The sequence below is a fragment of the Panicum virgatum genome, chromosome 2N (assembly GCF_016808335.1).
Source record: "Panicum virgatum strain AP13 chromosome 2N, P.virgatum_v5, whole genome shotgun sequence".
In the NCBI taxonomy this organism is placed as follows: domain Eukaryota; kingdom Viridiplantae; phylum Streptophyta; class Magnoliopsida; order Poales; family Poaceae; genus Panicum; species Panicum virgatum.
Genome location: NC_053146.1, coordinates 54,069,283 through 54,080,657, shown reverse-complemented (window position 1 = coordinate 54,080,657; position 11,375 = coordinate 54,069,283). Strand labels below are relative to the sequence as shown.

Here is an 11,375-nt window from a genome sequence, read left to right as displayed (position 1 = left end):
CAATCTAGCGAAGCCCGCCACTTTGATAGTATTTCAGCGAAACCCACTATCATAAGGACAAAATCCCAATTTTCTCGCGAAACTTCTCCTGTCGATGATTCCGAGTGAATCGCGTTCTGCAACTTTTTACCCCGAACTTGTTCCCTGCCGCTGTCATCCGCCATCGCAAATTACGGTCGTTTTTGGACCTATCCCAACACCACCAAATTTTTTTTATGTGCACAGACCCTCTCGCAACAACAGCAGCGTCGCGACTCGCGACAGAGGAGCCATCAAAAGGGTGTTCTTGTGCCACCGTCTGGTTACGGAATCTTGTGCGATCCATCACCTGGAAGCTACTGCTCTGGAGGGACCTCTTGGTTGTGCCCCTGAGTTGTGAGCCACACACACTCTCTCTCTCTCTATGCGACGACGACCTGCCACCGGCTCTGGTGGCCTTAAACAATTCACTCTGACGCCACTTGTAACCGTGGCCTTAAACCTAGCAGCCTAAGCACATTGTTAAACAAACGCAGCAAGGTGACGCGACGTGTTCCTCTCATGGACAGCTAGCAATCCCCTGTCACGGCGTCCTCGGATAACCCTCTGGGTTTGTAAAATGGAGTTCAGTTATCGAAAATGGAATGAAAAATGGAGTTGTTGCAGGCTTGCAGCCAAGAACAAGGGCTCCAAGATACAGAAGAGGGAGAAAATAATGCAAAAGGAAACGAAAAGAAGTGGTCTACGTCACATTGACTTGTGAGCAACCACGGTTCCCGTCGTCGGTTGCACAATAAAGCTTCTGGAGGAGTACTAGTTGTCCCACACAGTTTGCCAGAGATAGCGAGAGAGAGAGAGAGAGGAGGGGAGGGACTAGGGCGGCGGCGGCCCGCCATCACTCTGCCCTGCCCTGCTGATCCGGAGGACGAAAGCGAGGTACGCACGGCTATCTCCTTCCGTTCCTTTCGAGAAGACGACGGACGCTGGATGATTCGGCGCTTTTGATCTGGAGTCAAATTCTGCTTGCTCCTTTTATTCTTGTCCCTTGCGTGATCGGTTTCTTGGTCCGAGAGAGAAAGGATTCCCCCCAATTTCTCTCTTTTTGTTTGGTCCTGTGGCAATTGGACGGCAGAACCTCCACGCGAGCTTGCAGTTCGGCAGTGATTTCGATTAATCAGAACTGTATTCTGTGTATTTGAATTCTGATTGTTCATGCTAAGAGTAAAATTTCCTGCGATGCGACATGAGTTCAGTCTGTGCGGAAATATGTTAGACATTGCGGCCATCAAACTTCCACTCTGCAATCATGAGCCCAAAAGCCCAAATGCTAATTCAGTTCAGAGTTCAGAGTTCAGAGACAAGTGCTCATTTCAAACATGTTTAATTCTGCTGCGGCGTTTCATCTGCTTGATTCAATCCCCGTCTTCACAGATACATTCTTGCAGGAAAGTCACAAACTTCATCAATGGCGACTCCCACCACCTACTCGGTCCGCGTCTCCTCGGAGACCCACAAGGTCGAGGAATGGCTGACGTCTGACGAAGCTCTGGCCTGGCAGCTGCAGGAGGAGGAGAACACGCGCGATGCCGCTGCCGACACCAGAGAATCCGCCGGTACAGCTCCACTCACAAACTCTTTCGCTTCGTTTGAGCTGATACCTTTAGCTGTAGTCAACTGAACTAACACAGTCACTGACCACATGCTCGTCATTCATTTCATTTTCAGGTAACGTGTCCTTGGAGCCATCGTCACCGGCTGTTCAGTACAGGCCTGCGCAGAATGCAGCTCAGGTTTCTTGCTTTGGCACTCTTCTGTTTGAACTTTTTTGGTTCATCGGGATCGGTGTCTGTCTTACATATGGAAAGTAGGATCCCATTTGTCTGAACTGAAAACCCCGAAATTGTTTTTTGATCAGCCTATTCAATCTAATTCTCGACAGAATCAGTAGCCTTTACTTTAGTGTATGTGGGTAGGTATCCAATAAATACTTATCTATCCTAATTTTATCATTAACGATAACTTGTTTGTGCATCCAGGTGGCACGGGAAGACAATGTTGACCCTGATAATATGTCTTACGAGGTATGTCAGTCATTCTTTCATGCGCTGCAAGAGATGATGTGAACTTCTCATGACACGTGGATACAGTAGCCGCAATTACCTAAAATGGATATAGTAGCAGCAATTCTACTTTTGGGCTTGAGGTAGAACAAATAGGTTTATGAAGACCTACTGGAGATTTGGTGCATTTGTTTCTTAACAACAAATGAAGTGAATTTGCTGAATTTTTCTCTTAAGAAGTTGTCAGCACTCTATGTTTTTTAAGCACTCTGTGCCAGGAATAGAATATTTAGGGTGGACACCATGTTTTATTTACTGAATTTCCTGATGTACGGAGATCCCAAGCACTGTTGATAGTGTCCAGCATAAATGTAGAGTGAATATCCACCATAACAAATGCAACAGTTTAACTTCAGTGTTGACTTTAGGTTCACAAGCTTTCAAACCAAGAGAGTACTACTTCCATGCTTTGGGAGTTTTGAGGCGTGCTGGTGTGTTACGTCTGGATACTCTCTTCCCTGGACGTCTAATTGGGTTGCTTTTTCCTTTTTTCTGGTGTAGTCCTTCAGGTTTTAGTTCCGGTTTTCAGTTTCTTTTTCTGATTGTTCCCTGTTCCTGTATTTGTTGGGCTTCATCCCTGACTGTGATGGTGTGTATGTTTTTCAGTTGTTTTGGACTCCTTTTTCTCTTTATGAAAAGCATGCAATGCGTGTTCTCTCTCTCTCTCTCTCTCTCTCTCTCCTTTTTTGCAAGCTTTTTCTAACTAGTGAATGTTCAGAGTGCAGGGCTGAAACCTGTTTCATGATATATCTTGTCCAATGCCCATGACTCCCTGTGCTGTTACAATCAGTCTAGTGAATCCAACTTCAGTGTTGACTTAGGTTTACAAGCTTTCAAATCAAGAGAGTACAACTTCCATGCTTCTGTAGAATGCTAAAACCCCCAACGGTCCATATTGTTTTGAATTACATAAGGGACTTTTTTTTTTGAACAAACGGCACTCGACGAGTGCGTTTCTATTTATATAGCATACATAAGGGACCATGACGTGCTAACATCCAAATTATAGAACAGCGGCTGGGCGCCTGGGCAGCAGCAGCTGCATCTTTCAGGTTCAGAGTTTGGCCATACTTGTTTCTTTTTTTTTTCTTTTTTTTTGCGAGTGGCCATACTTGTTTCATAAAAGGAAAAAAATCAACACTTTAGCTGAAATATATTACTTATGGTGAATCTCATGATAACCTCATCGCTACGGGACTCTCATTGTATTTAATTTGTAACTGTTTTAGCAACTACAAGCATTAGGCGAAGCAGTTGGAACTCAGTCCAGAGGATTATCTGATGACCTGATAGCTTACTTGGAGCCATTTAGGCACAAGTGCACCTTTTTCTCGAGAAAAAAGAACAGTGAAGAGTACGTAGCTGCATATTCTACTTCGCCAGATTTGTCATCCTTTTTTATTCGTTCAAGTTGCTGACAGATACATAACTGCATTGTACCTTCCATACAGATGCGTGATCTGCAAAACGACCTATAAAAGCCGGCAGAAGATGATAAGGCTACCCTGCAGCCATTGTTATCATGCAAACTGCATTAGTCGGTGGCTTAAGATCAACAAGGTATAGTTCAGTTCTGTTTTGAAATAATGCCTCTGAAATACCATGCAAGAAGCTGATGTCTTCTGCAGATGTTAATGTATATGCTTCAAATATTTGTAAAAAAAAATCTACTGTCTGAATCTCACATATGAAAGCAGCTCCCAGAATAGGACATCATACGACTGTAGGAGTATCACCTGATCCCTACCTTTTTGTTGATTCAGGCATGCCCAGTCTGCAACGAGGAAGTATTTGGATGAACTAAGAGGCTCCCTCGGTTCAAAAAAAAAACTAAGAGGCTCCCGGCAAATACTGCGCTTCATCGTTGGCAGTTGCACACGTTGGGCCCATGCAATGTGATTATGTGAGATGAGACTAGTTGGGATCCTTTGCTTATGAAAACTGTTTGTTGGTTTACACTTGCTGCTAACTGTACCTGGTCTTGTTTGGAAGACGCGTCTATAAATCTTCTTAGTTCACAAATTGATAAATGTATGTGTACAGTACTTCGGTTGCCAGTTTTCTGTCTATGAAACCAAGGAGGATTCCTTTTCTTTTGAGAAAGTAAAGCAGTAGTAGTTCATTATGATGTGTATGTCTCTGTATTTTCCCCACTTCTACATGATTTGATTCTGGGAAGAAAAAAACTCTCTGTTCTATGAGCTGTTGCAGGGGCAAAACAGGGATGCAACACACAACAAAATATCTTGGATCTTGGATTAGTATTCTCAGTGTGATTGGTTGTTTAAACAAATGGCACTGGTTGCCAGCAAAACTAATTATCTAATTAGTGCCTGATCCAATGCTGACTCAGATCCACACAATTGGGCCTAGATTCTTGTGCTGATACATGTTCTTGGCAGCATCTCTTTTCTGTTGTTATATTGCTCCTTCTTCCACTTCTATTATTCTCTCATTAGTTATTCAGTGTTGTAAAGTGTGGATGTAGACATGCAACAAACCGAACAGATGAACATTCTGTTGGTGTAGCCGATTTATGTGCAGGCAAGGGAAAGGGACCTTACTATGCCTAGCCTTTTCTTCTGAACCAGAAATGAGTGTGGATGAAAATGACCTTTTCGGTATTTACATTTTTGGAAATCTATTATATTATTAAGGGAGTGTTAAAAGAATCCACCACGTTCGCCGAGAGGGTCTAGAAATTCCCACGTTAATCTAAAAAAGAGAAAGATTTGAACCGTTGGATTTTATGAAGATCTAACGGTTCAAACTAACTCAAGAGTTCATATCAAATATGATTAATAAAAAGCTAATTTCGGATTTAAAAAATTTAAAAATATTAGAATATGACAAAGAGTCCATGCCGAATACGATTACTAAACAACTTAATTCGGAATTAAAAAAATAGGGCTTAACCAAAGAGTCCATGTTAAATACAATTACTAAATAGGAAAATTTGGCATTATAAAATTAAGAAAATTAGCATTAGCACTCGACAAAAAATTAATATTAGCCGAATAGCTAAATTAAAAATATAAAAATCTATTATATTATTAAGGGAGTGTTAAAAGAAGCCACCACAGTTGTGGGGAGGGTCTGAAAATTTCTATGTTAATCTAAAAAAGAGAAGAATTTGCACCGTTGGATTTTATGAAAATCTAATGGTTCAAACTAACACAAGAGTCCATATCAAATACAATTAATAAATAGATAATTTTGAATTTAAAAATTAAAAAATTAGGACATGACAAAGAGTTAAAGCCAAATAGGATTAGTAAATAGCTTAATTCAGAATTAAAAGTAATAATCACTGGGATAAAGGGTAAAACACCAGAATCTACAAAAAATGTAACTATTTGTTAGCTCAATCTAAATAGTTGCATGGGAAAAATCAGGGACTTAATCGTGTGAGGAATCAAATAGCATAAATAATTCTTAACATTATTATCCCATCTAATCTTCTATAAGTAAATGAAAAAATACTAGGCACGGAACAAAAATGTGATCTATACCTCTAAAGAAGTATAGAGAAAGAGAAGATGAAAGGAAAAAGAAGCAGCAAGGTTGAACGGGTAAGGAAAGTAGAAAAGAAAAATATAAAAAGAAGGCAGAGAAAATGAGGACAAAAGAAAAGGTCAAAAGTGAATTTATTGGTTTAGTTTATAAATAATATCATTAGTCACTACTATGTTATTTCATATGAAGTTATGTTATTACGAAATCATATTATAGATTATGAGAAAAATATTAAATTATAGTCGTGGCACGTTGGACATTTGACATCTTTCATATATTCATAAAAAAAAGGAGAATAAGTTCTACCGAACGGTTTTCAAAACAGCTTTATATCCATAAGAGAAGCCGCTCCATCAAAGAAGCCACAGCCGGAGTTATTTGAGCCACAGCTACAGGCCTAGAGCCCTGCTAATCTATCCCAAAGTCGATTGCCTACGGTACAAAACAAATGATTCAAACAAATGTACGATGTTGCTGCTCCTATTCGCTCAGAAAAAATAAAAGTCCTGAGGCACAATACTAAACAGGGAACTTCTCCATTAGATGCACTGGACGCGATAGACACTAATCGGTTCAAATTTACGATGGAACAAAATGGAACACAGAGAAATCAATAGAAGATAAAGAAAGAAAGAAACAACGGCAAAGATATATATGGAACTATCTATCACCGAGATGACAAAACTCTAAAGTAGGCCAATTTATGGAGTCATATGGGCTAACAACTAATAAATTGTTCAGTAATCAAACGGGAAAAATAATAATAGGTTCAGTTAAATAAAAATTTAAAACATATATACATTAATATAGCACACATATACATAAGTTTTCCATAACATTTATTTACCAAAGTCAACAGGAGGCCCCAACTTATTTTTTAACATATTTTTTTTATCTAATTCATAATCATTTTTATTTCACTCCCATGATGAGTCAGATCTAGATCCGCTAAATGCTACTTCAGTGCTCTAACAACTACACTAATATATTTTTGCTAAATAATAATCAAAATATTGCAAGATACAAATCAAACTCCAACATCTAAGTTACAGATTGTTGGCAAACATAACTAACACATACATATAAATATATTTCATAATTAATAAAAACTTTATATAAATACAAATATGTAAAGTATGCATCCGTATTCAAGATAAGCCAAAATTAAATTCAATTCTCAAATTAAGATTTTGCAAATTAAAGTACTAAAATATGCCACTATAATATAGAACAAATCAACATAAAAATTGAAAAAATTGGATCTATACCATTAAAAGATCCCAAAATTAGACATATATACCATCTTTACCCACATGTCATTAACTCATGCGAGCCCCACATGTCAGTGAGATAAAATTTGATGATTGATATGAACTGCTATGCAAAGCTGCAGGTAGTATTCAACAAGAGCAAACGGGAGGTAAATAAATTATAAAATACATTTCTTTTGTCAATGTAGTTTTTTTAAGAATTAAATAAAAAACTAGCTACCCGCGCTATTAGCGCGGGCCACCTCGCTAGTTGATGATGATTTGATCCGATTGGCTGGTCCATTTTTGGCACTGCGATGCTTTCCGAAGTCACTCATTTATCTTTTCTTTTCTTTGATAAACACATTTTTACACGTTTGAACTTACAGGTTAATATAAAAAAACCTTTGTGGAAAAATATTTTTAAAAAATTACCTAAAAGCTTTTCGGAAAGAGTTTCATGTTTCCTTGTAGGGACTGGAACCTTTCAGTTACCCTTCATTTTTCTTCAAAATTTCTACAATTTTCATCTGTGTTTGTCAAAACATAAACTTTTGACACTGCGATATTTTTCAGAGCCATTCATTTATAGTTACTCCTTTTTTTGGGCAAAGGATACTTTCCCTTCGTTGTTCAAATTTCTAGAATTTTCACCTGTCAACAACATGTAAGACTTGGCTTTACCGACGCTCAACTAAAGTTCGTTTTTTCTGTAACCTCCGCCTGGAACTACCCTTTTGTTCTTTTGCACTGGAAGCCCTGAGCTGTTCAATCCACCGAAAGTAGAGAAGGACGGCATGCCATGTACAATCTGAAGCTAACATGATTACATGAACACCTTTTTCGTCCATTTGCATACAACTGGAACTGGACTGGACGCATCAACCACCAAATATCTGTTGATGACTCCATCAGTTGCCATTGCCCTCCAGCATGTAGGAACAGATAACTTTCATTACTGGTGCAGCCAAGTTCGTTCAGATCAGGAAATGCCAGAACTACAAAGTACTGTAGCAGCAAGCCAGCAACTATTTGTACTGTGTCTGTCGAGTATATGTTTTGCTTCGGTGAACGGTCTGTCCGGCAAAGATGGACTGATGGATCAAGCTGAGGCATACGGTTCAGGAAAAAGGAGAAAAAATCATCGGTATTTGGGATAAACAATTGCTCAATCATGCAGGTCGCCACTCGCTATAGTTTATACGAGAGCTCTTTTATAGCCCACAATATAGAGTAGATCTGACAATCCATTTGCAAGGATAATATAGTAATTATTAATGTAATATTAGTTGAGGGATCGAGATTTTTGCATTTTCAGCCCCCGCTCGCCCTTCTCACGGAATGTTAGGATCAGATGTTTATCTGATGGCTGATGCAGGCTTCAAGTATAGTCAATGGTAGGCTTGGTGGCGGTTGTTAGGAGCAGGTGCTGTGGTCTCCATGGCATGGCACTACTAGATCTTATCCACGATCAGGAATCTATGCCGAACCTTAAGCTTGCATTGTTTGCAAGCTACTCGTCATCCACTTGGATTCGTGCATGGTTAGGTTTACACATAACCCAGGATCAAACCAGTCAACAACACTAGCTATGGGCAGATCAATGTGAGACTGCACTTGGCAAACACCATGCCTCGTGACTTCAGTCGTTCTTCAGCTCCAGCCTCCCTGTTTCTTCAAAAAAAAAACAAAACTCCAGCCTCCCTCGATCTGTATGTTCCATTGCATCCGTTGATTGGAGCGTACGCGTGGTTGCCCTACAAGGTCGACAGCTCGAGAGACGCTTCTCGAACTCTCTGAATTTTTCTTGGAAGACTATGAGCAGCGATTGGCGCCTCCGGGAGATCATCGAAATCCCAAGTTAAATTATTGAATACTTAAACTACTATTGAGTACTCTGTTGGTACAGATAAGAATAACTACCATTATCGTTCTAGTAGTAGATAGACACGTTAAGGTTTATTTCCCCCCAAAAAAGATATCTTAGGATTGATTTGTCGCGTATACTTTCGGCGACGTCGCTTTCTGAATTTCTGTTCTTTCTCCCATGACCTCTTTCTGAATAGTAGTTATTCTAAGAGCAGAGGCCGCAATGACCCTTGCTTTCAGCAATGAAATCCTTGTGCTACACTGAGCAACAGATTTCTAGAACATTAAAGTGAGAACTTTGCTCCATCCCTCAAATCTCTAGAACTCTTCCCGCAACCTCTACCCATAAGGCACGAACGAAAGAAGCCGCCAGGCGTGACTGGTGTTTGGCGCCTCATCGTGTCAAAACGCTGAGAAATCGCCAGATCATAGCCACCACAGTTTTCTTTTTCTTTCTTTTTTTTTAGAGAAGGAAGGAATGGCGTCAGAGTTGATGTCATTTTGGTACCAGAAAAAAGGACAAGACGTCAAGGAGTGGCTTGCAGGCAGCAAAGCCTAGTTGAGCTGTGGAATCTATTAGAGAATGAAAATTATAGGGACAAGAATGTAGGGAATGGAGCAAATTTTCTCATTGATATCAAGGTCCCTTTATATAGGGAGATTACAACCTAGTTAAGACTAGGCATTTAGAACATCAGTTTCTCTTTCTAATGGCAGCCATAAAACTCATTCATAGCATAGCAATAAACCTAATTTATATCCTTAACCATGGCCGTTACCATGGTCTTGATAGCTGCTTTGATGAGATCAAATAAAGAGTTTTTGTAACACTCCCCCTTTTGATCGAGTCCACCTTTAAGATCAATGTTTTATCTTGAATCCTCCAAAAACCCTGTAGGGAAAAAGGAAGAAATATGTGTAGATATGCCATTAAAAACTCCTTAAAACACAGTGGGAAAAATAAGGATAAAATTGGTATGGCATATGTTGATTATTGTCTCATTGTAAACTCATATAGGAAAAACCTTGGAAGGAAAACCCATGACAAAGTTTAGAGAACAATAAATATGATCTGAGGATCATAATTGTAATTATATGTCTTTGGTACCTCCTCAAAAACCCCTGTGGTGGGAAACAGGAGATATGACATAGGCTATGTCTTTAATATCCCAAACAAAAACCCCTGTGGGGAAAACAAGAGATATGATATATGAACTTGTTTTGATATTGCCTCATTAAAAACCTTCTATGAGAAACCTATGTGAGGAAAAACTCATAGAGGAAAAGAGTGCAATATAATGTTTTGAACAGGTTATAGTCAGTGTTACATGGACACGGGTGCGAGTGTCAGTATCTGACTCGGGTGCGGGTGTCCGATTCGTTAGAATTTTTGGGGACACGGTCAAATAACACTTGGAATCCGACACGGTTGTGGGTAACACAGGTTATAGTTTCAAGAGTAGTCTCCCCCTGAACCTTGCAAATCTCAAAGTCATCGCATACCAATCTCAACAACATATTGTGATATGTGGAAATTGGTAGGAGCTTTGTGAATAAATCTCATGGAGTTATCACTTGATTTAGTTCGCAAGGTGTTTATCTCCTCACTTTTGTGGGAATAAACATTTCTAGAAGGCAATATAGTGATATTGCTCTTATGTAACCTATTGACATCCAAGCAACACAAGTTGCATTATCTTAAATGTAATGGCTAGGGATTCGATGGAATCAGATGTGACCATTCGATGAAGTTATACATGTTCATGTAATACTTTAGAATGAGGAGTGGAAGTAGCCATTAGAGCCAAGTTTGATGACTCCTATGAGAACTTTACCACCATAACATCAGTATGTGATATGGCAATATAGGGGATTAAATAGCCAATATCTTGATACCCCACATGATCATATCTTAATTTAGATAATAATAAATCAAGATTCTTTGTGCCTATAGATATCTGTGGATATTTACTTTGACTCCCACCTTTCTGTGGTGTATAAGTAGCACTATTTTGAGCTATAGTAAGTATCTGCAAATGCAATATCAGGCCTGTTGCGATATGCAAGATACATGAGCACTTTGATGGCACTAAGGTTGCAATCCCAAGGGTCTTCATGGATAGTGATCCATATTTAGGGATTGAATGACCATATTGTTGGTAGTATGATTGTCCAATATTTGGATATTGGTATTCAATATCAATGGAATATTGGAAGACTGATGTGTGCTTAAGTTATGGACTCAAGCATAATTTGGTTTTTCCCAAATATTTCATCTCAAATCCGTCTTATATGATGACTACCTATTTTGATATGTGCCATAGGAGATGTATAAAATCCAATGGGATTTTACTTTGGTCACTTAGGTGAAAGCCTCAATATGGGAGACATCATTCTGTGGAAGGAACTCACCTAGTCAGTTGTACCACAAGCAACTTGACTATCTCAAGTCATGAGTGACTTGATTTATACACAATGATGTTGCGATTTATGTTTCGATTTAGAATACAAAGTCCATTGGGACTTACAATCCAAATCTATCCAAATCAAGTTTGATATGCCAATTATTGATATAGGAACATAATTTCCACACATACCAATGGGTATGTTATCCTAGGTCTCTGCGTGAAACCATGTGCTA

At 39.1% G+C, this 11,375-nt stretch overlaps 1 protein-coding gene across 2 annotated transcripts; it reads left to right on the top strand.

Annotated features, from left to right (window-relative positions):
• The first annotated feature begins 660 nt into the window (after window positions 1–660).
• On the top strand, window positions 661–4,227 carry LOC120661306 (E3 ubiquitin-protein ligase BIG BROTHER-like). Of its 2 annotated transcripts, none has more exons than XM_039940119.1 (7): window positions 661–915; window positions 1,425–1,592; window positions 1,705–1,769; window positions 2,016–2,060; window positions 3,329–3,453; window positions 3,551–3,659; window positions 3,863–4,227. In XM_039940119.1, exons 2-7 carry the CDS (start codon window positions 1,445–1,447, stop codon window positions 3,896–3,898), a joined length of 528 nt encoding a protein of 175 aa, XP_039796053.1. In that variant the 5' UTR covers window positions 661–915; window positions 1,425–1,444; the 3' UTR covers window positions 3,899–4,227. The 2 variants fall into 2 exon arrangements, with proteins under 2 accessions (XP_039796053.1, XP_039796054.1); XM_039940120.1 differs by having other exon boundaries at window positions 664–915; window positions 1,411–1,592.
• The last annotated feature ends 7,148 nt before the right edge of the window (window positions 4,228–11,375 follow it).